Source organism: Perna viridis, chromosome 1 (assembly GCF_037379345.1).
Source record: "Perna viridis isolate PV_CMFRI_1.1 ecotype Kerala chromosome 1, ASM3737934v1, whole genome shotgun sequence".
In the NCBI taxonomy this organism is placed as follows: domain Eukaryota; kingdom Metazoa; phylum Mollusca; class Bivalvia; order Mytilida; family Mytilidae; genus Perna; species Perna viridis.
This window is the reverse complement of record NC_142445.1, coordinates 36,099,021-36,127,018: the sequence shown is the minus strand read 5'-3', so window position 1 is coordinate 36,127,018 and position 27,998 is coordinate 36,099,021. Positions and strand designations below refer to the sequence as shown.

The window sequence follows — 27,998 nt, the reverse complement described above, 5'->3', positions numbered from 1 at the left end:
TTGATACACTTATTGTTTTTCACTTGATACCACTAAACAATGAATCACAAAATACTTCAATTTCTTATTCTTCACAATTTTATTTTTAACATAATTCAATAACAATATATATTGCATTTAATATATCAACCATTCTATTAATCAGTAACAAGATTATAAAATGATGTAAAAAGGTCAGCCACTCGATAAAATACCACGATAAACACTCATAAAAATTAAAATTCATCCACACATACTCAGAAGTTGAACTTTCATACCAATAAAAAGTCACAATTTATTTAAAAAGACTCTTGTAGATAAAAAAATCAGTTTCCCTGAAAAATATAGTTGTTTCAATACTGGCATCTACTTGTATTTATATTACATGGTATTTTTAATATAATTTTTTCATACTTTAGGTATGACAACAAAGAAAAAAAATCATTATTTTATAAAACTTCAAATACATGATTTATATAGGTTTAAAACAGGTACATGTATTTTTTTTATTCATGATTCAAAAGTAATCCACTCACTGATATTTCTATATGAATTTAATGATTTAAAAATAAGATGTATTACAGCGAGTGGAATAGTGGTCTTCCTGTGATTGAATGACTGATCTGCCGTAGATTATGAACTGGACAATAAACAAGGTGGAGGAGATTTAAACTCTTTATTACTCAATAGGCATATGAATCTAGGTCTGATGGAAAGTTTAAATCTCCTTGTTAATTGCCTAGTTAGCTATCAAAGACATTACACCAGATTATGGCCAACCAAGACCAACTCCCCTGCAATTTACTACATGTATTTTATATACTGTAAGAAATATAATCTTCAAGTTCATGGGTGGAAAAACTACTCAAATCAATTAAAAGTGATAGGTATTATTTAGTAAAGTAAAATAAAAAAATGAAAGTGATGCTTAAAAACTCCTAGTGTAACAAACTTTTAGCATAAATAAGATTTAAACTAATGTTTCAAAATGCAACAAACTGAATACACAATACACTATAAACAAACTACAGACAAAACACATATTACACCCAACAGTTCACTCACAACATTCAATCTAATTAAGAGTAGTACACTATTGGGAGACTTATTTTTTTAAATATAGGAAGGAAATTTCTTTTAGAAAATATAAAACCTACTATGAGTGCAAGATAAGGACAAAAAAAGAAAGCAACTTATTCTTGAAAATAATGATCTGTTAGCACTGTTCTCCCCTGGCATGTATAAAAAATGCATGCAAAAACATTATAAAATGTTTTACCTACACTCAGTATTCACTATTGTGCAATGAAGTTTATCCTCTGTCTGAGCTTAATTCTTTTTTTTTTTTTTTTTAAATAGTAGTTTCATATCACACCAAAGTAATATACATGTATTGCTTGCTCATAAATGAAATTGAATAATGTTTTACTAAAACATAGTGATGAGGTATTACTGTCTGCTTTTCTTTCAAAAATAATTTTACATTCCATTCAGAAACATGAAGCACTTCAAGGATTATTATAGTGTCAAAGACACTGTAGTCTTCAATATTTTACTTTTCTAGTCCGCAATCAACACAGTGAAGCATTGGGAAGCACTATCTCGACGGTGAGCCAGGCACCGTTCGATCTTGGCTGTAAAATTCGGCCTCTTCACATTTCAACTAGAAATATATCATGACACTATCTAATTTTAGATGTCATAGATAAGGCTCTACTAGTGTCTTTTGAGGATGATTTTTGTTGCTGTTTCTTCTTTTTCTCATCATCTACTGCAAAGCACTTCCAAAGTCTTAATGTTTCATCAGCTCCTGCTGACACCACTGTGGAACCATCAGGGGACATAGCCATATGAAGCACTCTTGCTGTGTGGCCTGAAATATATGCAAGTTAAAAATTGTTCTTATTTGGACAAAAAATATTAGTTTTTTTTTTTGGCAAGAACTATTTTATGGGCCATTAGAATCCTACCAGTAATTTTTCTGGTTTATTGTAATAAGACGTTTTCAATATCTGCATTTTTGTAATCTAAAGGCTAGATTGCAGATCAAATATTATTTAGAAATTCATTGAATACATATTATAGAAAAAGAACAATGTGAACAGCTACAGCAGTCTGTGTGATGTTATGTTGTCAAATGAAATCCCTCATGTCTATAAAACCATGCAATCCCATATCATGATATTTTTGGTAAGTAAGAACAAATATGCAAAACCTTTCAAGTTATTGATAAATAAAGAAGCTATGCTGAAATAGAAAAATATTTCATTATTGTGAAGCAATTTATAGATATTTTACCTGTTAGTTCTGCTACTTTATTTAAAGATGGATATTTCCATATTGTGAGCTGATTAAGAGCAAATCCATGACTAGATATTAATTCTTTATAGTCTTTAGACCATAACAGAGAACAAACCTAAAAAAGAAAGTTACAAATGTAAAATACCAGTTAGTTCAATAACCAGAAAAGGGACACTTTTTCTAGAGCTGAGCACCAGATAATCTTAAAATTATCTACTTGAAAAAGTAGCTACAATATTTCCAAATTGGCAACTCACAGTGGAATACAAGCAGTTTCCTTATCTTTTTCTTTAATGAATAATTTATTCATTATTTAATTGAAAATGAGTTTTCCTTTTTTACTACAAATAATGTTCACAGCTCCTTCCATAAAACACAGAATGAAACACCTTTTTACTTAGGGTATCAAATAAACTATTCATATGACAGAGACACTATATCATGTGACATATATACATACCTGCGACTTAGTATCTACACTTTGAACACATGAACCTGTACTACAGTTCCAGAAACGTATATGTCTATCTGCCGTTCCTCCACCACTGGCCAATAAATTAGGCTGCCAAGGACACCATGCTACAGCCTACAATACAATCAAGAATGGTATTAAAAGAATGCTATATGTAGATAACTAATACACTGTACATAACTTAAATGACATTATAAAAGCCAGTTTGTCGTGGATTCCATAACTTAATATAATCCACAGATGAGTCTGATGGATTCCATTGAAGTTCACTTATTATACAATACACTGACTAAAAATTGAGACCCATTTTACACATTTTTAAACATTATCAACCACTGGACATCTTATCATTAAGATAAATATTTCATATTTATATAAATATTTTATACAACATAAAAGAAAAGTCTCCTTCAGAATAAAAGAATGCTCTCAAAATGATACCCTAACTCACTTTAACTGCAGCTTGATGTTGTGTAAATGCGTAGATAGGTTGTGAGTCTGACACAACATTCCCTATCTGAGCTGGCCATATATTCAGAACATTGTCATTTCCACCACTGGCTAAATGTCTACCATCTGTAGACCACTGTAGTCCACAAACTTCCTGAGTATGACCATTCAGTGTTCCTACATGATGCTGAGCAACTCTAACATCATGATGATGGATGCTTCCACTTCTGGAACCACTGAAAAGGGAGAAATCATAAATTACATTGAAGTTTTAACAGTATTTGGAAAGGCTTTTTTTCATGCCTGAACAACATGTTATTGTGCAACTTTTAAAAGCTATAAATGTGTAATGTGAACATTGTATATGTGCAATATACAATATATATAATAATGATACATATAGTATAAGTCTGTATGAATATAGCTGAAATATTGCTGCTCGGACGTTAAACCCCAACAATCAATCAATCATATAGTATAAGTCCATATGAACAATTGTTTTTTTGTTATGGCTTCAAGTTGATGTTAAGCAATTTTATGCATACTAGTGCTAAACTAAAAGATAAACTTTGGAGATAGAAAAACAATTTCAATCGAAGGCAATTAGACCTTTATTGTAGTTACTCCTCACTTAAGCTTTGTTATCACCGAAGAAGCCAATATTAGAATACCTGCTTAGTATGTATGAATTCCAAGATAGAGATCCAACTCTTGAGACATGACCAGTCATATTCCTCAATCTTTTGCAAGCAGCAACATCCCACAGCTAGAAATGAAGTAAAAAAATAAAGGTCACCCAAAAATTTATAGAAAAAAATAATATAACAGGGGTTGAAAATTTTTTTGGGAAGACCTGAGCCCTGGACTTTTCCATCTTTGGTACACTAAGCCCAAACAATGTTGTGTCAAGTCCCAATCAATATAAATGCAATTTTGTTATCTGATATTCTTATGTATAATTCTATGTTTGCAAGGAAGAAGACACAGTGTCAATTGATTCCATCTCCTAGTCTGATGCCTTGTCATCAGCTTTCTGCTTCTGCGGTTTTTTAACCATGAAATTGTAATTGAGCAACGATATTTTCCTCTAGAATTTATCAACTAACTTTGATCTTTATCATTCCAGTGCTTGATTAATAATAGTATGTCAAAAAAATGCATCTGATCAAGTGCATGTGTGATTCAGACTTGAGAATGACTAATCAATAGATCGATCTAGTGAATACCCATTCTAAAAATAAAGTTATAACTATTTATAGGTCAGGGAATAGATCCAGAAACAGGGTCCAAATAATGACAACAAAATCTTTGCCAGCACTCCACAGTATTGTAGAACTGCCTAATTTTGGTCTTGTAATCTGATGCTTTGTAGCACTTATTACTTTAAGAAATTTTCAAGCATCTGTAAATCTATATATCTAGAAATAGCTCAAGCCAAGGCCTTCAGGGTGCAGTGAAAATTTTCTGGGAAAAAAATACCCACAGCAAATAGGGTTACCATAGAAACCATGCAAAAATATATGAAAATTTGCAAAAAAGTTCATAAAATCAGGTTTAAAAATATCAAAGTTCTCGCAAAATATCTTAAATTTTTATTTTATTCCCTGAAACTGTCCAAAGTTTTTCCTTCGAAAACCCCTTCCTTGTATGGGCATTGCCGCTTAGATTTTGAGCATTTTCACTTTGTAATCCACTTGTTAAATTTAGCATGGTAAAAAACTGACTTACTTTCACTTTCACAATGAAGTCAAATTGTCATTGAAAAAAAAAAGCCCCTTCAACATTGAAAATATATAAAACATTGCAAAATACTTTGGAAAGTCTCCTTTTTCAGAAAATGTTTTATCAACAACAGATTCTTCATTTTTAATCACTATAGCAACCACCGGTTTCCATTAATGTCATTTTTCATCCCTAGCCAAAAGCGTGAAACTAAACTAAACTGTAAAATGCTGGCTTTCAAAAAAGAGTTTTTATATTTTTAGATTTGCCATGCCCGATGGACCTATTTCATTGAAATACGGCAAGTCCGGGATGAAACTTTTTTCGTCCAGGGCGTCGGGCTTTAGGAATTTTCAACCCCTATAGAAGATAGCATATTCAGTGAAAAAAAAACCTGGTTCCTCATGTACTTGTCATTACTTTCTGTCCCTTTCAGAGGCCATCAATTTGTTTATTTATCAAAATAAAGCTTATCCACAGTATATGCTTATCAACTGAAGTATATACTTGTGTTTTATAAAAAAATTTTTCTTCTATTCTTGTCTTTGTTGATGTCTTCACATTTAAAAAAATTTCATTTGATAAATTTATGTTTAAAAATCAACATACACCATGTAAATCAAGTGTACAAAATGTTTATCCTAATGTTTCAGGAGCTGCATAGTGCCCACTATATAAAGTATACATTATACCTGTACTTCACCACTGCTTGTACCCAGCGCAAGATAATTTCCTTCCTTGATCCAAGACACAGAACCAATGTAATCATCTGGGGTGTCAATCTGCATAAGTTGGTTGATGTCTCCTGTTGTAGCATTCCAGAGATAGACGCTGCCACCTAGACAGACAGCTAGCTGGTTAGTTGCTGACCAATCTAACAAGTTAAGATCTGAAATAAAAAGAAAGGAAGTGTGAATAATTTTTTGTCAAATATAAATCCCAAGGATTTTTATTTGAATTATTTTTTTTTCATCATATTCAACATGTAGATAGCAGTGACTTATCAAATGGTCCATGTGTAACACATTACCATAACTGATATGTAAATTCACTCTAAAACTTTACTTTCTCCAAAATGTCACAGCACTGTTCTCTTGGGACATCAACCATTAATTAGCATTAATAATGATTTGGAATATCACTCTGCTGATCACAAAATTTAATCAATTATTGAGAAAATCTATATATTATAGAAGGACAATAAATTAGTTATTGTGAATAATCAAAATATAAATGCCCAGGATGTATGGTTTAACTTTTGTTGGATATTCAATTGAATTGTCAGTATCTGTAAGAATCAGGCAGTGAGTGAAACATGGTATGAAAAAACCCACCATTTTGATAGTGTGTAATTTGACTATTTGCACAATCAGAATCAGGGAACACAGATACAATTTTCCATATCATTCTGGTCCATTGAGCTACAATTTCATTGAAACGCATTGAAAATGAAAGGGCAAATAACTCTGTCAAAAACCTCATTTTTCTACGATTTTAATGAAAATTTCTGAGCAAAGCCAGTGATGCAGAGATCAAATAATGGCCTTTTCAAATAGCGAAAGCATCCTTGAGTGATATTTTATTGTCAGATCCGTGGGGTTTTGACATGCATGTTTCAGATTTTTCCCAGTTTGCCTGATTCTTACAAACACTTACACTAAATCATCCACTAACATGCACTATTGTGATAATCTGTGATAAAAATATACATAACATACACTACGTAAGTAAAAGTATTTACATGATACTGAGATAACATGTAACAGCAGTAATATGAAACAGGTAGTTTTTCCTACACCTTTAATTATATGTACTAATTTCATCTAAATATTACATTCACAAAAGTGCATAACAGGGCATAATCTAGGCAGCGAAATGGAGATTTAAGTTGCCAAGAATTTTTAAAACTAGTTAAAAGTCGCCAGCTCGTGTTCTTTTAAATCCCTGTGAAATTGACCAAAGATAACTCTAGCCCTAGTAAACAACAAAAATGGTGGCAATTTTCGTAACAAAGAGTAAACTTGAATTGGAAGGAGTTAATTTTCATCAGTTTCAAGCAATCCAAGGAATATTTCACCTGCTCTAGCAACTTGGATAATGGATAAAATCAGCAGAACTTATTTGAATGAAACATATTCAACTTATTGAGTTCAAAATCAAATGAAAACAATTTCAAAAGGTAAGGTACATCAAGGATTTATATACTTAACTCATTGAGTACATGTATATTTTGTGTTCCTTTATATTAATTTGATGACAACAATTAATTTATTTACTCAATGAGAGACTCTTACAGTGATTTCAATGGTTTTATAAGACAATTAATAATTGGTAGGTTCAGCCTGGATAACAGTTGTGTGTATGGTTGCATGATGGTTTGAAGTGAGACTTTGTTTTGATAAGGCAAAAATAAAGATAATTAAGGTAACTATTATCACTTATAAAAAAAAATCAGGGAAATTTATTGGATAATAAACTATAATAGACTTCATATCAAGATGCAGTCATTTCTTTATCAATTTAAAATTATAACTATCAATTATTTGAAAATAATCCCACTATTGAAACAATGTATATGTAAACATACATGTACATGCATGTCTGTACAGACTGATTTGTGCTTTGTATCAATTACAATACAAGTGTACCCATCATAATGTCAGAACAGGGATGATTTACAAAAAAATGTCTTTTTCTTTTTTAGGAAGAGACCACAAGAAGGTGCAGACCATTCTTAAGACTTCAAGAACATGTTATTATAAGAAACAAGTTCTCAGTGACAATCTGATCATTTACTATATTCAATTAAAGTTATTTATTATACATGTACTTATTCATTTGCAAGTACAGAAAATGGAATTACAGTATTAAACATATCTTATTTGTTTATTATTTATTAAAATACATGTCCTTGAGATACAACTTCATATCAATGCGATAAAATATTTTAGTGGTGAAGTATGATTTCTCCACATTCCAGACTCACTTCTCCTTATCACTCCTGGAAGGGAGAAGTCACTTCTCCTATTCACGGAATCCAAGATTATGCCCTGCATAACTACAAAAAATTCTAATGATTTACATGTATAACAAAATAAGTACTTTTTTAATGAGAATTACTCAGTGTAATATCATTTATTTCCATGGTATCAGTTTTGTGTTTGGAGGAAAACATATGATAAATATACTCACAATAATCATCAATGATATCAGGAGCATCTAAGATCCTCTCAGGAAACTGTGGAATATGTCTGGTTGTTTTCTTTACTGTACTGACAGGTGACTTACAAGAACTATATAATACCCGTAAATTACTCTGGTAACCTGGAATCCATTTAAAATGATATTATAATATATATAATGACAATACAATATTTAAAACAAAAATGTTTATACAACAATGCACAATGATCAGGAATAAAAAAATGAAATTTGTTTTTGTATGTCAACTCCTGTACTAAACTGGAAAAAAAACAATATGGAGATACCTGTATCTTCTATATCAAAAGTAAATATTGTACAAAAAAAAACCCAATAAAATGTTTCAGCCTTTTTGAGTTATTAAAAAAAACATGTGGACAGACTGATGGATAGCAGCATGCATTTACATATACATGTGTATATTCAAATGTCTATGTTATGAAGTATGGTGAAAAACATAAATGCAATAATGGTAAATGCCAGGTATGAAATTTCATTGAACGTATTTTAATGGTGCCAATTAACAGTGTTACATCCGTGTTCTCCCCAGGACCTTAAAGCGCTGCGCTTTACAATGCTATCGAGATTGGTTCTGTGCTATCTTGCTACCAGCTCTGTGCTATAAAATTAAATTTGAGGATTAAAAATCAATTATGACAGGAAACGTGTGTGCCCAAAGGTCATTTACGGCATACCACAAGGTAATTAGCAGTAAACATGCTATAGTCAGTTGATCACCGCGTGACCGCACAGGCGTCTGAAGCCTATGACATTGCCTACAAGATTCTTTATCAATCACCCCACCTGGCCACACATTTTAATGAAGATATCAATCAGATATTAATATCTGTACTGAACCAATCAAAACTGACTATGGTAAAAAATCACTTAACCCTGGCCAAAAGAATGTGGCTATTTATAAATGCAAAGTCGAATAATTGCACAATCACATGATGTTTTCAACATTAAGAAGCTGATTTACCTTATAAAAGAACATTTTAAAATCCCAAACAATATTTATTCCATCAGATACTTCCAAAACACTTTGAAGAGAAAAAGGAAATGACTGTCTTTTGTTTACATTGCTATGCTGTTGAATATCAAGAGCAGGTTTTTTTGGCAGGAAAATTAGTTAAGAACTACATTGTAAATTCCCCCAAGTCTAAAAATAGTACAACAGGTGTGGGGAATTTTTTTTTGTAATTCATGATATGGGGTTTTTGTCATGAACAAACTACATGTAAACAATATTTAAAAACAAAACAAAACAATTAGTGTGCAAACTTTAAATAACAAGGATAACATTTATATTTTTTCCTGGTATAACTAGGTCAACTCCACATTACTTCCTGAAAATTATTATTTCCAAGGGTCTGCTGTCAGCAAAAATTTGAAGAACACTGGGTATGTATGAATTAGAGGAAATATTTATGAAGAATTATTCATAATAATTTGATAGAATATCTTAAATTTTTCTGTTAATTTAAAAAGGAAAAATAAAAAATAGTATCAAATTTATACCGGTAATTTACTGCAAAAGAAGAAAAAAGGTAAAATACATGTATTTACCTACAAATAATTCATGTAAACATAAACAGCAATGTACAAATGTACATTTTTAATACACTGATCAATCTTTATATAATACATTAAATACTATGACAATCATACATATATTGTGCTATTAATATTTGCAACTTTTTCCAGAATGAAAGGATGTGTGAGAGACTGTCTTTGTATTTGTATTAATATTTGTAGAAACTTTCAAAAACAATAAAATTATAAATAAAAAATATATATATATAATACATTAAACACAAAGTGGCACGTGTCGACATGAGACTTATTAACGTCGTGTCACGCGCGCTGAATACAGCTCTATCTGAAAATCCTGGAGAGAACCATGTAAATGTACATTTTTTGGTATAACTACATGTACTATCTTTTTTAACAAGTCCCCTTCATGCAAAGGAAATATAATCTACTTATATCAAAGATACCTTCAGGTGCATTTGGTGCCTTATTCTTGTAAGAAATGATTTTATTGCTCATGATGTCAGCTCCATTCAGATTTTCACTCATAACTTTCTGAAACTCTTGCTGTGATGGACTCAAAAGTTCAGGATTTTCTCCTTTGCCATCATTCATAATCTTAAAATGTCCAAGATCAAATTGTGTGGCACTCCTGTTTGGAATGAATCTATCTCCTGCACTTGGCGTCTTTGGTGCTTTTGCTGGAGTTTTTGATTTGCCTGCAACATAATAAATTGAGTATCATACATGTTATGAATGAATTCACAAGAAACAATTGCCAATACAATTAATTGGAATTTTTTAAGCTTTATATTAATAACATTTTGTTCCTTATCTATGCAATAACTTAACACTTCATATACATCATATTTTCCTTATATGTCCATGAATTCAATTATTGAATTGCATATTGTTAGCAGTACTGTGTAATAACTTGTTTACTACATGTATACTCAACTATTCTTTTATGCATAAAATGTACAATTTGGTACCTTGTGATTTAGGAGTTTTTGATCCAGAACCAGTAGATGGTGTTTTGGGATTGTTCATAGATCTGTTGACATTCTTCATTGGTGTTTTTGAAGCTGTGCTGATGTTCAAAGAACTATTCACAGAAGCATTGCAATCCTCCTTCTTCTGCCACCGAATGGGTGGTCCTTTTGACAATGGAGCATCCATTCTAAGGACACTGTTTAGTTCATTTTCGAAGTTAAATTGTGACATTGGTACTTCAAATCCAGTATTGTACGGCAGCTGACTCTCTGGAAAAGAAAATTTACAACATGATTGAACATAATCAGTCCAGGTGACATACTCTGCAGGGCTCATGCTACTGGGCAATTCGGACGAAATAGTCGCCCTGGAGTTGCTCACTTCGTCCTCAGATGACACCAAAAGAAAAGTGAAGTCACCTTCTCAGGCCCCGTGCAGGTCCGGGTGTTTAAAAGAATAGGCCTGCAGCAGCGCTAAGCTTGTCGTAAAAGGCGACTAAATAGTGCTCAGAAACCTAGCCAGGGGTTAGGCGCTCTCCCCACAGAGCAACTGGGATGTGTGCCCCAGGTGGTGGAATGGGGTACCCCTGGCATGTTACATGCTGGGGTTGTCAGGCTATAATACAGAAAACCTGACCGCAAACCATAGTGGTGCACCGTGTTGGGAAAGATGCCACGTTCCTCGCACGTTAAAGAACCCTGCTGTGGTATTCGATAGGAGCAGGAACCTTTGCGCTCCGCCACAGGAGGCTAAATTGCCCGACCTTACCCATCCCCCCTTTTTCTAGTGGCAATCAAAATTTGTCGACCCTGTTGTCCTTGTGACCCATCCTTTTTTTTTTATCATTTCATGTTCATTTTATCATCCATTTCATGTTCATTGTCTGAATATAGCTGAAATATTGCTGCTCGGACATTAAACCCCAACAAACAAACAAACAAACCCTCTCATTTTCAGACATGGCCCATGATCATGACTGTACTCCGTCTTTTAGCAGTATTTTGACCAGAGTTATCTCTCTTCCGATAACAATTCAAACAAAAATGACACCCGTTTGAGAAAATAAATCGTAAATTTTTTTTAAACCTATCAAATTGTCGGTTACAAGCAAGTATTTGAATCAGTTTTTTGTTTCAAACATTTAAGTTAGGATACAGAATAAACATTCTTCACTTCAGCTTACAATAATTCATGTTTTACCGTTCACAATTCGTTACGAAACATGCAAATTTTTTGTGCGGGTTCAGACTTGGCAAAATCATTTTTCAACCAGTTGGACATTTGGTCCAGCAACCTAACAAAATCTGCTGGACCTAACAATTATCCGCCAGACCGAAATCATTTCTCTGCTCCAATTTAAATTTGCCTTGAATTGGATGGTGTCTTTAAACCGAAAGTTCCGGCTGAGGCGTGTCTAATAAACAAAAACATACTGGACATCTGGTCCGGAAATCATGAAAATTTTACCGGACCAATGGCTAAAAGTACCGGTCATGTCAGACGAATTTCGCCATGACTGCTAGTTCTTTGAACTTAAGTTAAATTTATTTCAATAGATAAGTCGGTAGAAAACCTGAAGTGTTTCTTTTGATCTTCATGTTTCATAACAGAACAATTATCCATTTAAACGGAACATTTTTAAGCTTGAGACAAGTTCGTACCGACTGCTACAATATGTGTTAATAAAGTTTCAGTCTTGATTTGTCAGTAATAAAATTTTTACATGATTATTGATACTCTTGATCAATTTATATCAAGAGACTGGATATTTTGAACAAGAAATCATTATGGAACAAGTGGGATCAGGAAAAAAACAAAACAAAATGAAAATTCCAACAGAATGTCACTGCCTGAAAATTTCTATTCTAGTGCTGCAAAAAAAGGCAAAATCAAAAGGACAGTGCAGTGCAAGAAGCTTTGCTTTGCTCAAGCATATTAATATTGCTGTAATAAATTTGGTAAGGTATAGATTAGAAATTCAATTTCATGAATACATGATCCAGTCAATCATTCAGTCAGCAGGCTGACTTCATTTTGTCCAAAATATTTATCTCAATAAAAGAAAATGAATAAATGAAAATGGTTGCTTATATTGTGTGCATGTAAGTAACATAAACATAATTTTAAAAAGCATTAGTAAATGATGCGCGACTGTGATCACTTCTCCCTGTTCATCCCTACTTCTCCTTAGTGTCTAACTGAAAGAAAAGTCACTTCTCCCTGTTTTTCTCAAGTAGCTTGAGCCCTGACTGTGCAGATGGAGGGTTAAACACTCAGAATCATCATTAAAGAATGAAACACAAAGTTCCTAAAGTTATCACATTGGGCCAACTTTTTTTATAATCTGTTTTACAGGATTTTTTTCAAAAAGATTTGTTGAGGGGAGCAATAAAAATAAAAGTCAAAATCTTGGTGAGTCGATGAAAAAAATAATACTGTTTTCAATAGGAAACAGAGAATACACACAACTTTTAACTTTTGAAAAGAAGGTGTGTAAAATATTTTCGATGTGTAGATACATTTGTACCCCTTTCCAAGTTTTTGGCTACATTTCCGAAGTGTTTTGAAAGTGTATTTCAAGTCATTTGTGAACATTTCGACCCTTCTGACAATATATTTTTACCTAGGAAAATACATAAGAACCCATGCCACATTTGATCTTATTGTCACTGATCAGTTAGGGTTATTAGTTGGAGAATCACATTTGTATTGTGTCCTAGTAATGACTGGATGTCAGAATCTTATTGATATAATGTGTTTTGATAATGGTTTAATGGTAGGCGAAATGATCTTGTTAAAAAGCTGTAGCTGAGATGTGCAGTGTTCTCCATCAATTTTTGGTTTATGTAATTTGATAGTTAAATTCAAAAATGTAAAAAGGTCTGTGTTGTTTACAATAAGGACATGTACATTTATTATAATGACCAGTAGTCATCAGCTGTCAAAGCCAGATAAAATGGTAATTTATAGGCAAGGTGTTTACCCAGTACAGTTTATAAATGTGATTCCTTAAATTTATCCACAGAGGATAATCTTATCTCTTGGTTGTTAATTAGGAGCATTTTCTAGATAAGATGAATATTTTGAATTTGCAATTGGTATTGAAATAGTTGATTACATCAGTAGCAATTGCAGAGGGGCAATGTTGGACAACTCTGGCTTTGAAAAATATAAATAATTTATGTGCAGAACGTTTTTAGTGTGTTACAAGATATGTAGAGATTTAGACAACTTTTAAGCCAATACTGCCTGCTGGTGTGTTGGGCAGGGTGCGAGAATGTTGTTTGGTTAATAAGCATTTATTTCATAATCATGGAGTTAAATATATAGTTAATGATTAAGGATTAAATCCTTGTATAACAAAAATGTTCATGGGACCATGGCAGGACACCTTTGTTATGACAACCTCAGCTTTTTCATCGACAATCTCACCAATTATTTCATTGATGGATAGAGAAAGATTCACCTTTCTGTATTCCCCAAAAATAACGAGTTTGAAATAATCGTAGGCCGAACCTCGATCACGTTGTTGTTGACTTTCAGTGTTTTTCTTTAACTAATGATAACTGGCGAGAGCTTCTGATGGCTTACTAAAATAAAACGATTGTTGATTGGTTGTTTCTTTTTTACTTGTCCAATGAAAAATTGCGATCTGTTTTCTTTAATTTTTAGCATGGGATTTTCTGGCAAATATTCCAGCAGTCAGTGGAATTTACAAAAATAAAACAACATTCACATACTTTGAATTTTATTTTATTTTTGGCTAAAATAGGATCGACGGTCCCGTAAAACAGATTATAAAAATGTTGGCCTTGTTCTATTGTGTGTAAAACAAGCATTGGAATGATGTGGACTTATTGAAATTATACAATTTTTTTTATTGTAGTGTTGTTAAAATGTAGTTTTCAGTTGTAGCTAATTTTACCTATGCCCTCATTAATGTTAATGTGGACTGTGATTTTACAAGGACCCCTAGATTGGCTGTCCCAGTCTAATGTACATGTACATGGGAGATTTATAACAGGATGAGGTTAATAAAAAAGGTATACAGTCTTTAATGTACAGGTTAATAAAAAAGGTATATAGCCTTTAATGTACAAGAAGACATTGATTCTCTGTCAGAGTGTTTAAAGGCCGTTAGGTCTTTAATTTTGAAATGAATGAGTTTTAAGTAGGTCAATGAGTGCCAAGGCTACATCAGTTTTCAAAGACCCCGATGTAGCAAAAACATTGTCTACTATACATGAAAAGTATGTTGTCGTACCTGCAGACAAATCCCAGAACAACATTGTTTTTGTCTGCAAAAAGTTTTACATCCAATGTTTATTATCAGAGGTAGACGCAGAAAATAAAAGCAGTGATAAGACCTATACTGCTACCACACTCTCCAAAAAGGAGATTTTGGAAAGCCATAAATCTGTGCTATCCTCTTTTGGTCTCTTTACCAAGGACGACGATTTTGATTTACCGTCTATGTACAATGTATTGGATTCCTAAACTCCACAAGAATCCATACAAACAACATTTCATAGCTGGATCTGTAAAATGTACCACCAAACCTCTTTCAAAACTTTTAACTTCTATACTTACAACTGTCAAAGAGGGTCTGCAGTCCTACCACAACACTTGTTACTCCCGTAGTGGTATTAATTCAATGCGGATCCTGAAAAATTTCGAAAGATCTTTTGGAGACTATCAATTCAAGACTATTATCTGAATATAATAGCATTAAAACCTATGACTTTACAACACTGTATACTTCTATTCCCCATACTCTGCTAAAATCCCGACTTAAAAACATCATACATCGTTGTTTTTCCAAAAAAGATGGTACACCTAGATACAAATATATAATGTGATGGACGTGTTTTTCAACAATCAGTCGGCATTCCAATGGGAACGAAATGTGCTCCTTTACTTGCTGACCAATACTCCACTCTTATGAGGCTGAATTATAGCTGATCTGATCCGAAAGAAAGAATATCGTTTGGTTAGATCCTTTGATCTCAGTTTCCACTAAATAGATGACATATTATCTTTAAACAATCCTAATTTCGGGGATCTGATACATCGCATCTACCCCAAAGAACTTGAGATACAGGATACTACAGACACTGCGAAGTCAGCCTCATATCTTGACCTACACTTAGAAATCAATGGTAAAGGAAAACTAATGACCAAACTTTACAAAAAACGTGATGACTTTTCATTCAGAATTGTCAACTTTCCTTTCATCTGTGGCAACATCCCTTCAGCACCTGCATATGGAGTGTTCATATCTCAACTCATACATTATGCCAGAGCTTGCCTAAGCTACGCAGACTTTTTGTATCGCCCTAGAACTCTAACAAATAGGCTTCTGGAACAGGGTTATATTGCTTTAAGATTGAAGTCATCACTACAGAAGTTTTATTGTTGTCATCATGAACTTGTGGATTGTTATGGTGTATCCATCTGCACCATGAAAACTTATTATTGAACGGGTCATAGTTTCCCTTTCTGCGTTTGTCTACCACGGACTTGACTTTTTATGAGCAACTTGGTGGGTGTTTCTAGAAAAACAGAGGATGCTTATCCTACCGGTGCACCTGGTCCATGCTCCCACTTTTTACTGGAGTCTGAGTTGCTGATTTGCTTTTGTTACTTTGTATGTTTGATTTTAGTTATTTTATGTTCTTTGTCTCTGGATTACATTCTTTTGATTACAGCTATAACCTTGGTTCCCTTGATTGCTTTTTCACCATGTTAAGTATCATTTGACCTCTAGATTACTAGAAAATAATTTGCAGTCTGGTTTTTTGTTCAGAAAGGTGTCAATTCGGGGACTAAAGCATCCAGCTGTACAATGTCAATGAATAAAATTTGTATTATTGTCTTACAAATTTCATAGATTGTTATATATTCAGACTTTTATTATTGCATTAAAAGACACCTTCTTAAAAAATACAAAATAATCTCCACTGGTGAGTCTGGTCAAGAAAAAGTACAACTGTACTTTATTCCTCAGTTCTTCAGATTGATTATCATCTGTAATTAACCCTTACTATGCCAAAGAGCCTATAAATAGGCTTTTCATACTCCCGTATTTTGCAAAGAGCCTATATATAGGCTTAGCAACTGTTGTCTACACATTCTGCAAGTCGATTGTTCTGCAATAATGTCGTTGACGTCATAGTTCTGAACGTCATGACGTGTGGGGTGATTCACAGGGCAAACTGTTCATATTAAAACAACGCCAAAAAAAAATTCCTTGCAAATTTTGTTCTTATTTCTACTTGCCGTTATCTATTGATCAAATATTCACATTTTATTTACTTCTCTTTGATTTCACCTTCAGTGCAATCTACTTAAATCAAGATGTATTCTTCATGTATTCGTACAGTGAAAAATAGAAAAAAAAACGTTAAAGAAATAACAAAAAAAGCAAAACAGAAAAAATAATGATAAATTTTAAACAATATGAACATATAATTTCAACTATTCGTTATGTATGTACATGCACATGTATTTATCATTGATAAAATCGCAAATATTGTACAATGATTTTACTCGAAGTTGACATCGATTGCACGAAACATTTTGTCAGCTGAACAAATGATTATGAAAATTAATCTTACCACATGTATTAGCGCCAAGTATTCCCTACTTAGGGAAAAGAGAACATTGGCATGAAGGTTATTTATTTCCTAGATGTTTTACAATTTTTTTTAGGATTCCTTTCAAAGTCCCAAATAAAATAACTAGGTTGTTTATCAATATTACTTCTATTTGTTTTTTAAACTGTACTTATTTAAGGAGAATGGATATGAAATTCAACTTACTTCTTAGATGTTTTAATAGCTTATTATATCCTTTTCAAATGAATATCAGTGTATAAATAGCGGCTTGTAAAATCTTTTTGTGTGCTAACTATGGGCTTAAGTATTAAAAACACTTTTCATGAAATGTCTAATTATATTCTTTTTACTTTCCTATTTTTTGGGTACATTTTTATGTACATAACTCATAAGTACGTCATTGCGTATATGTACTAAGTTGACAGTATAAAATATATTAGAAAACATCCAAATGATGAATAGTTTATGTCTATTTCTTTCTGCTTTCGATCACCCCGCTGTTGTGCCCTTTCTGGTGACGTTAGGTTATTGTTGACGTCATAAGCAGGACAGTTGAATTTGAATCTTCAAATTCATCCCTGGCAAAATAAAGGAAAAGCCTTGGCACTCAAAGGGTTATTGAACTTCCATAAAATTGAATAGATTCCTGACATTCTGTTCTCAAAAACAGCTATCACACAGATTATACAGAGAAATGAAATATTAGTGACAGCATTGGTGATAATTACTTCTGTGATTCTAGAAAAATTTAATTAAGGAACCCCCTTTTTTCTCCAACGACCATACAATGTACAGCTTTTGAAAATCCAGATTAGCAAAATAAAAAACTGTGACTTGAATACTTATTTTTGTGTTAGTTCTCCCTTACCTGATAGCTGATACTTCAATTGTACTATATTTGTGATAGTTACAAATCTGACGTCTGTTTGTGTTTCTTGTTTGGACAAGTTTCTTGATCTCTACTTTTGAAGTTTGCCGCTTGATCATTGGTTAATTCAATTTTGAAAGAAAAAAATTGATTGGTCAATCAACATCCAAACAATAATAAAAGATAAACAAAAAATTATGAATACAACTTCGTGTGTATAATGACTAGTATTAAGGTTTTTTTTAACGTCCTTGACTACACTGTCGGGTATCGCACGGAGGGAAATAATTTAGATTTTTTCAAGTAATTAAAATAGAAGGATTGGAATCTCACGCTTTCTCATTGTATCTCGCGGGGTGAGATTTAATCATACTCGTCGCTTATATTTTCAAGTGTCTTGTAATAGTTATAACAGTTGGTTAATACTCTTCAATATATGGGGGGAAAGCACGGATGGTTTTCGGTAAAATTTCTTATATACGTCGATCAATACCTCAGTAATAGAAAAATGTCAACTTCAAGTCAAAATTCAGGACCTCAAGGGAGGAGTTTGAAATTCAAATTAGCCTTACAGGATAGAATAAAATCCTTTTTTCATTTTTTTTTCATAGAGAAATTTATTGATTGAGACGATGAATGAATTTCATTAAACCCAACCAGAATGCATCATAGAACTGACAAAGATTGGCATTTTTTTACTTGAAATTGTTAATATAGCCTGGCGCACATCACAAAAAAAAATCACTCTGAGTATTTAAAATGATAAATGCTATTCAATTTTGAATAATGAAAACAATTTGGCGTAGTTATTCGGGAAAACAGTACAAACGGATGTATCGACGCAAATTCATAGTTTTTTTACTGAGTTAATCCTGGGCTTTGAATATTTTTCTTTCGGCACTTTGACACACACACACACACAAACACACACACAATAGGTTCAAAATGTCTGTTTTCATCTAAAGGATATATACTTAAAATAATTTTTTTTAAATATCTCAAAGATGACGTTTTGAAAGACTTGTCACAAAATAATTCGTAATTCGTTTACAGACAATACTGCTTGTAGAAGTATACATTACATTATCATAAATGTATTGTTTGTATATGTGCAAGAATAATCAAGGGAACCAACATTCTAGCAGAAATCAAAAGACAAAGACCTGACATGGAAAACAGACACACACAACATAAAATAACCAAAATAATACATACAAAGTAACAAGAGTAAATAAGCAACTCGGACTCCACTAAAAACTGGGAGCATGGGCCAGGTGCACCGATAGGGTAAACGTCCTATACTAAGTATTTGGTAGAAGAAATAGACACCTAGTAAGACACTCTGCAATGTATTAAGTTTTAGCATAGCAGTAAATAGATTTTTAAAATTCAATAAAGATATCCTGGTTCATCTTCCTCGGGAATATTTTTTTTAAACAGCAAGACAATTGTTATATACCAAAACCTCCATTTGCATGGTGTAGTACAAGACAGGAATCATCTAATGTTTTCTTTCACTCGGGTTGGGTTATGTAATATGTGATGACTGCAAGTATCAAATGATACGAATTTTTGTAGCACTTGTTATTTAAAAAAATTCTCTAGTACGCCTTAACACTGCACACATTTCAGATGTAAATGTTGAAAATCAATATTTGGACTTTTTTCTTGACCGCCCACGGACACAGGGGCTTCAGGTCATGGGTTAGATGCATTAAATGGACAAAATTGTACTAAAATGCTGTTTTAACTATTTGTTACGTTTTACTATCCATGGCCATACTGCATGAAATTCGCGGGGGAAATGGGGAATCACATAAGATGAAATAATATTTCCTGCACATATTTATTCATACTTATTTCAGTATTGTGTTTAGATTTTTTTGTATCTAAGATCTATATGGTTTATAATACAGATAATTGAATTGTCAACTTTATCAACTTCTTAATTCACCTTCAACTGGCAATATACCCAACAAATTTACTTGTATCATTTGATAATAGAGCCAGAAATAAACGCTCCTACCATTATAAACAAATTCAAACAAAGAAAGACACCTATAAATTTTCATATTATCCATATACAAGCATACAGTGGAACATGCTACCAACATCTGCAGCTCTCTGTACCACAGTAGACAGTTTTATAGAGAAGATTACCACACCTGCTCTTTCACAAATTTTCTTAACAGCAGGACATGTACATAGTTAAAAAAAAACTAAAATCACGTTTGAATGAAAAACAAACAAACAAAAATCATTGTATATAACAGTTTTTGTCTGTATATATATTATAAATATATTTATATATATATATAATATATATAATTATTATATATCTTTATTTTTTTTAATTATGCGGTAGCCATGCATGCAGGCGTCACACGATAATCAGCATGATGACGGAGTGCGGAAATATGAAGATAGAGATTTCTTTCTATCTATAAGATAGACTTATAACACCGAAAAATATCCAAAAATATGCTTTCGTTGCGACAAACGAACAAATATGAAATAGCATGAACGCATGTGTTGTGATTCTGGTTTAGTATATTTTGATTTTTTTTGTCATGAGAATGGATCAGTGTCCGGTCGAATTCGATAAAACAAGCTCGAGATCGCAGTATTTAATTTAGGAATTAACAAGAGTATTCTCCCTTGGCTGCTGCAGGTGCTTGTACACGTTGTTTATATTACACGCTGCATTTTAGAGCTAGAAGTCATACAATTCATCATGGATTCATTGAAGGCTATTGTTTTTGCTTTGCCTTTAGTACTTTTAATTTTTACGTCTGTTAAGTGCTCTCCCGATAAGAAAGAAACTGATCAAAACTTAGATGTTCAAGCAGACGACGCATCACCGAAAGTTGGGGAAGAAGACTACATAGAGGAAATTGATGCATCTCCTCAAGGAGGATACGCAAGTCATGGGAATTTTTATGATTTTAAAGTTAAAGACGCCGAAGGAAAAGACGTAGATTTGAGCAAGTACAAGGGACAGGTATTCATCAAACAGTTTTATTCAAGTTGAGCAAAAGTTGTTTCTGTTTTAAGTGTTTTAGTTTACTTTAGTGAATTGATAAATTATTTTTGTTAGTACACTGTCATTTGAACTGCCAAAAAGCCTTTAAAGGTAAAAATGTTGTGTTGATAAAGCTATTTCATTGACCAAAGATTTATTGTCCAGTGTATATAGTCCAGAAATGGTAATCCGTTTTGGGATTCAGTGTCCAGAGCTAATTTCTGATTTGGCCGCCCAACTGAATCCCTTATCAACGCCACAAATTTCATTCTGGAAAATTGGAAAATTTTACCTCACCTTGGAACAGAACGTTTTACATCACATTCTTCATTGGGCACACTCAAACAAGGTAGGGGCTCGATTCTATATACATTCTTCTCTTTGAATCATCTTGGTTTATGATTTTTACTGCCATATATCAGCAGATACAGCCAAAAGTTTTAGCGATATTGTTTCCTTTCAATCGTGGGCGCCACCATTTTTGTTTATATTGAAAGTAGATCACGTGCCTCAGTTTGAATACAAGATGAGTTATAGTCTGTTTTGTGGCATTGATAAGGGATTCAGTGGCGGCCAAATCAGATTGGATATTGAAAAGAATTCTATGATCATCAGTTTTATGGAATTAAACTAGAAGTGACTTTATTTATGTAATATAGTTCAAGTAGTTAATGGCGTTCTTGTTCTTAAGCCAAATAAAAAAGAAAAAGAGATTAACAGAATGTACCTAGAAGATTTATTTTAGAATTAAGTACATGAAAATGAGTGAAAATTAATTTGTAAAGTTAATTCCTCATAAGGGGTAAGTTTGACTGACAGGTTGGTAAATTTTCATTGTCTTTTGTTATCTTACAACAACATGTATGTCGTACATTTTTGAAAAGTTGCGTGGCTGTCTCCGACAGTTTCAAGATGATAACTGGAGAATGAATGAATTACTTTTTTTAAAACTATACACAGCTGTTGAGTACCATAAAATACAAGCTAATTTTAAATTCTCAGCTATTTGGTGGGGTATCACTTAATGTTCCATTTTTGCCCTATTTTCGTTTAATTTTATATATTCGAAGGTAGATGAAGTTCTGGATCTTTTGGGTACATATCATGTACAAATGTTGTATTTTCAGATTAGTTTAGTGGTAAATGTGGCCTCTGAGTGTGGATACACTGACAATCATTATAGAGCACTTAGTAAAATCCATAATCATTTGTCATCAACTGGTAGATTTACTGTATTAGGTTTTCCGTGTAACCAGTTTGGAAGACAAGAACCAGGGGTAAGACATTTTTTCTGCTTAAATTTGTTCTCAGCTTATTTTCAGTTCAAAGATTGATGACAAAGTAGGCCACATCATCAGGAGATGTGGCAATTATTTTATGCATAGAGTTGAATGTGTGTAACAATATAAGGGTATGACAGTATAAAGAAAATCATGTTGTCCAGATGTTACACCCAGGAAACATCTTTAGTAGACCCATACGTGACATATGCAATTCAGACAGTTATTGACATTTTATATGTATTGATTTTTTAAAGACCATTATAAATAAAATCTTCAGATCAATTAAAGGAAAGTAATCGTATTTCATATTTCAAACCAGTAATTGCTAGATTTGCTCATAAATACTTTACAAGAGATTCATTTTTGTAATTACAGTAACTTTTTATTGTTTTAAAATTATGGGAATACCAACCAGCTACAAAATAGCAGGCATTTGAAATTTGAGAAAAAAGAATATTTTTTTCTTTATCATTTAGCTATGATTTTGCTATAATAAAAATTGAACAACAATGCATTTGATTCAAATTATCTTCCCTAAAAAACTTTTAAGATAGACATTTCAAGAATATTATTGTTGAATGGTTTCAATGTGTGTCTTATGTTTGCTTCATTTTTCTAATTTCCAAATATGTTGATAAAAGGCCTGTAGACTACCTTGAGCTGGCCTGGAAATTATAATGGTATGATTTTTTTGTTGTATGGGTTTATTTTTTTCTGCTAATTTCAGAAGTAAAAACATTTTACTATGTAGCTAAATGGAAAGGTCATTAACCTTTTAGTAATGTCCATGTGTATATTTGAATTTAACTAGCTAAACCAGAATTAAGTGTTATTGTCCCTGTTAGGAAGCTGGAAATATGGATACTTTTAATATTTGGTATGATATATGAAGTATAGATTTGTATACCACACTGCCATTTTGTTTTGGCAATGAAATTTTTTTTGAATTTATGGGACTTACACATTTTTCAGCTTGTTATACTCTCCACTTGCATAGTGGGGGTATATAGATTAGTGATGGGGTGTCTGTCTCTTTTCCTTCCTTCCTTTTTTTTTATTACACGATGGAGGACCCATCTATTCTCTATTACCTCTACACCATGGAATGGAAATTAATGAAACTCACAGAATCTTTATTACATATTCCCATTGTGCACCTTCTATTTGAAGTTTTGATCTAAATCATTTTGAGGGTTTCACATAGCAAAACATGGACATTTATGAATATGGGTAAATGGTGGGATCCATATCTTATCCATAATTCCTCTTACACTGTCCAATGGAATTTTATTAAATTTTTACAGAACTTTTATTTAGTATTGAATATATATATAATATGTGCACCTTCTTTTTTAGATTTTTATCTTAAGTTTTTTTTTTTTCTGAGAAACATGGACTCTATCAATCTCTGTCGTTGGGTACCTATACCTGTCCCTTATCAGTAACTCATTCTGTGCAACTGAAAAGAATTTAATGAAACTTGCACAGAATCTTCTATTACACATTACCACTGTGCACCTCTTTTTTTAGCTTTGAAAGCCTTTTGATTTAAATCCATCCTGATGTCAAAAGGTGCATGTTATCAAGTGGTGGAGGTAGGGTATGAATTAAATGGTCAGTTTTTCTAGTTTTTACAATTGTAGACCTTATGGATGCAACTCTTTTGAAACCAAGGGTATTGTATATATGTAGTTGTATAAATTATCAGGAATTATGGAGTATTGATCACATGAATTTACAGGATTTTTGCCCCTTTAAACCTAGTTTGAGTCAGGAGATTGAGACGGAAAAAAAACAAAACTTTAAGAATTTACCAGCATTTAATATCAAGATCTAAACCATACATCATCATTTATTCTGAATTTGATAAAGCATTTTACTCTTTCCACTTTTAAGCATCTTCTTGGAGTCTTCTTGTAATATTCCATTAACTTAATCTGCTATGACAGGAAACAAATGGCTAAACCTAGCTATCTTGTTTGTTTGAAAATGCATGTACATTAAGTGCTGTGAACAATATGCATGTATTTAGGTAAAATATACATTACTCATGAATTTACTTTTATTTTTTCAGTCAAATGAAGAAATTCAAAAGTTTGTCAAAGAAAAATACAAAGTAAAGTTTCCTGTATTTGGAAAAATTAATGTAATTGATAGTGATGTACCACCAGCATGGAAATATTTGATAGGTAAGATCAATGTTGAAAATGAATTGATAAAAGGCAGCATTTACAATGAGCCACAAGTGCCATATCATGTTGGTAATAACAGGTAGTACAGGTTGACCCAGTTTTGATTTGAAATATAAAAAAAATATGTCTACAGTGTAAATCATCAATGAAAACTAAAGGTATTGAAATTGAAAATCACAGGACCTACAGTTTCATACATGTCTGGTAAAAATGTCTCATTGTGGTAAAAAAAACAAAAATTGAATTACACATAAAGGGAAAATATAAAATAAAAAAAATGATTAAGGTTTTAGTGGACACTTAAACAAATTTTAAAAATCTGAAGTTCTACTGCTTGGGTGTTACTGATTGAATACTGCCTAGCTATACCAATAAAAACATAAATTATAGTAAAAAAATGTGCAGTGTATTGATTGAAATGTACAATGTACATACCTAACACACACTGTAAACTGTGAAATTTTCATACCAGTTTTATTTTCACTCTTTTTGGGGTAAGAGCTGTAGCCCAAAAATAAAACTAAATTGAATTTTTTTTTTTTAAGAACATTATAATTTTGGGACAGATCACAAATTTAAAACTGTATGAAAGTTTCGTGAGTTTAATTTTATCTTAAAATTTTTAAGGAAATACATTTTTGATAGACCTGTCCTATACCCATAATTAATGTGTTTGTATGTATTAGTTTGGTTTGAAATGCTTCTTGTTTTAGTTGGGCTAGAAACTGGTGCAGTTTGTATGAGCAATCTTTTAGGTATAGTTATTTTTAGTAAAAATGGGAAGGCTAAAAAATATAAATTGGTCTGGGCTATAGAATATGGCTACCAGTATATTGTGGTTTTTTTTTTTTTTTTTAATTATGTGCTTTTTGGAAACAACTGTGCATATTTTGAATAAAGAAATATTGTTTGATGCCTCCAAAGTGAGATCATTATACCTAAGGTGTTTCATAAGTTCATACATCTAATTTAAAATACCATTTTATTTTATACAGGTGAAACAGAAGCCCCTAATTGGAATTTCTTCAAATACTTAGTGAATGAGAATGGAGAAGTTTTAGATGCCTGGGGACCATGGACATCAATAGATGAAATCTATGCTATTATTCAAGAAGCTGTGTCCCATGTAATGAAAAAGCCACGTACAGAGTTGTAAAGTATCCTTAATACTTTTTATAGAGATATTCAAAGATGTGTAGTTATTTGTTCAAGATAGTTACTGTTTTGTAAAAAGTGCAAGTAGCATTAAAGTAAAGTATACATTTTAAGTTAGGTTACATTTAATGAGTTTGTTATTATTTTTTTTCTCAGATCAAAAATGTTCTTGAGGTTGTAAATGTATTTATTATTTTGTCTTTTGCTGTAATGTTTTAATTATTGGTATAGTCATACTTACAAAGTCTGTTTTATCTGATTTGTCTTTTTCAATACAATAAAAATTTAAGCATAATCCAATAAACGTTTTTTGGTAGTTTCAAAACCAAAATTCACAAAATATGCATAATCTTGCCAAGTATTAAAATAAATGATAAGTTCCATAGTACTATTTTAATTGTTTTGGTTTTTTTTTTTAAGAATTTTTCAAAAGAGAATATTATTTTTGCCTTTGAGGGTTCAAAAATAAATTTATAATTACAAAATTCTCGCCAAACCAAATACTCTCAAAATGTGAGGTGTGTTATTAACCATTTGTGGTACAAGGCTTTGTTCATTGAGTGAATATAGAACTTGTAGTATTGTCATGTTGTTGATCATATCATGTCTCATTTTCCTTTTTGAGGGCAATTCTCTGTAATGACAAACTTTGATAATGAATTCTAAAATAATGTTTTTTATGTTCTTCAACGATAAATGTTTCAACATGCTTACTTGAAATTATTAAGAGTATTAATGAAATGCCTTATTGACAAACACTAGCAATTTCAATTTTCTAGAAAATTGCTTTGGTTGCTATTTTTCTCTTCAAATTTTTCAAATTCTAATCATAACACATTTCTAATTTTCAATTATTTTCTTGTGCAAGGACAGTTCAATCTAGTTTTGGAAGTACACACACATCTATCCATTCACTTTTGTATTGTGTGATATTGAAAATTTCAGAAAACTGGATTTTGAGAATTATGAGTGACAATTGTGGAAATCTTTGTAGAAACTTTTGATACCTTACTATGTAAAAATATGGATGCAACTACACATGAAAACTAACTGTATTATTATAATTAAGTTGCCAAACTTTCCAAACAATAAGTTTATAATGCCTGCATTGATAGTTTCCATGGTAACTAGGCAATTGAAAACAGCAATATTTACCTTATGGTAGTTATGGTATATGTTGAATGTTGGTTTCCATTTCAACTGGTTCACAAAAATAAAAAAAAATCTGATAGTTTCAATGTTCATAAGTCATATAGACTTCAGGGTTGAAAATTAGCAATTGCCCAGTAGCCCATGACAAGCAGATTTTGAACTGGGCTATCAAACTTTTTGGAAAAATTTAGTTGAACATATAGAAAATATTAAAGAAAATTATGGTCTGGGCTACCAGCTTGTATTCCTTAATTTTAACCCTGGCCTTAATAGTAAAATTAAAGAAATTTGGAAGTTAGAGTTTTCACATGATTTAGACCAAAGTGGAGTTTAAAGTTGTAGTTAAACATATTTTTGTAATTGTGCAATACATATCATTTTGCTGTAAAACATTTTTTGAAAAAAAAATGTTGTCAACATATTATTAATAATAATGAATATTTGTAATGAATAATTTGAAAATAAGCTACTAATACTTAATTTTTAGGTTATTATACTTAAGTGTCAGTCTCTGTAAGAATCAGGCAGTGGGTGAAATGTGGTATGAAGAAACTCATCATTTTGATTGTGTAATTTGACTATTTGCATCATCAGATTCAAGGAAAAAAGACAATATTTTCCATATGGTGTTAGTGCATTGAATTATAATTTCATTGAAATGAACAATAGATGAACATTTTATAGGCAGACAACTCTGTCAAAAACCTCATTTTTCTAACATTCTATTGAAAAATTTCTTAGCAAAGCCAGTGATGCAGAGATCAAATAATTGTCTTTTCAAACAGAGAAAGTATCCTTGAGTTATATTAGATTGTCAGATTGGTGGGGTTTGACATGCATATTTCTGACTTTTCCTATTTTGCCTGATTCTTTCAAATACTTACACTTAATATAGTATTTGTCAGCATTAATTTTGTTATGTTTGATGATTTTTGTTTATAGTATTTTAAACTACTTATTTGAATGTGTATCAGAAGTCTTCCAGTACATGTCATCGAATCTCATTTTAAAGTGCAATATTATTATTACTTTATTTTGGAATAAATATACAAACTTAA

The 27,998-nt window shown here is 31.9% G+C and overlaps 2 protein-coding genes across 4 annotated transcripts; one reads left to right on the top strand and one right to left on the bottom strand.

Moving 5' to 3' along the window:
* Positions 1–60: 60 nt before the first annotated feature.
* Positions 61–18,280, bottom strand: LOC148628560 (cell division cycle protein 20 homolog). 3 transcript variants are annotated; one of them, XM_088590175.1, is made up of 10 exons: positions 18,137–18,280; positions 10,651–10,920; positions 10,126–10,377; positions 8,117–8,248; positions 5,617–5,813; positions 3,874–3,968; positions 3,204–3,438; positions 2,741–2,866; positions 2,278–2,395; positions 61–1,852 (listed from the first exon to the last, which is right to left on the bottom strand). In XM_088590175.1, the coding sequence occupies exons 2-10, from the start codon at positions 10,880–10,882 to the stop codon at positions 1,662–1,664; spliced, it is 1,578 nt and encodes a 525-aa protein (XP_088446301.1). In that variant the 5' UTR covers positions 10,883–10,920; positions 18,137–18,280; the 3' UTR covers positions 61–1,661. The 3 variants fall into 3 exon arrangements, with proteins under 3 accessions (XP_088446301.1, XP_088446312.1, XP_088446322.1); XM_088590186.1 differs by lacking the exon at positions 18,137–18,280 and adding an exon at positions 14,118–14,185; XM_088590196.1 differs by lacking the exon at positions 18,137–18,280 and adding an exon at positions 11,852–12,633.
* A 2,488-nt stretch (positions 18,281–20,768) lies between these two features.
* LOC148628559 (protein peroxidase GPX7-like) lies at positions 20,769–27,998 on the top strand. The gene is made up of 4 exons (XM_088590161.1): positions 20,769–21,137; positions 22,286–22,435; positions 24,516–24,630; positions 25,629–27,998. Exons 1-4 carry the CDS (start codon positions 20,871–20,873, stop codon positions 25,787–25,789), a joined length of 693 nt encoding a protein of 230 aa, XP_088446287.1. The 5' UTR covers positions 20,769–20,870; the 3' UTR covers positions 25,790–27,998.

Coding starts and splice junctions, on each gene's coding strand:
- LOC148628560 (XM_088590175.1), bottom strand. CDS start 10,882: ATGTCACAATTTAACTTCGAAAATGAACTAAACAGTGTCCTTAGAATG. Junction 10,378..10,650: donor AAAAACTCCTAAATCACAAG/GTACCAAATTGT, acceptor ATTATGTTGCAG/GCAAATCAAAAACTCCAGCA. Junction 2,867..3,203: donor AACATCAAGCTGCAGTTAAA/GTGAGTTAGGGT, acceptor ATTGTATTGTAG/GCTGTAGCATGGTGTCCTTG.
- LOC148628559 (XM_088590161.1), top strand. CDS start 20,871: ATGGATTCATTGAAGGCTATTGTTTTTGCTTTGCCTTTAGTACTTTTA. Junction 21,138..22,285: donor TGAGCAAGTACAAGGGACAG/GTATTCATCAAA, acceptor TTGTATTTTCAG/ATTAGTTTAGTGGTAAATGT. Junction 22,436..24,515: donor TTGGAAGACAAGAACCAGGG/GTAAGACATTTT, acceptor TTATTTTTTCAG/TCAAATGAAGAAATTCAAAA.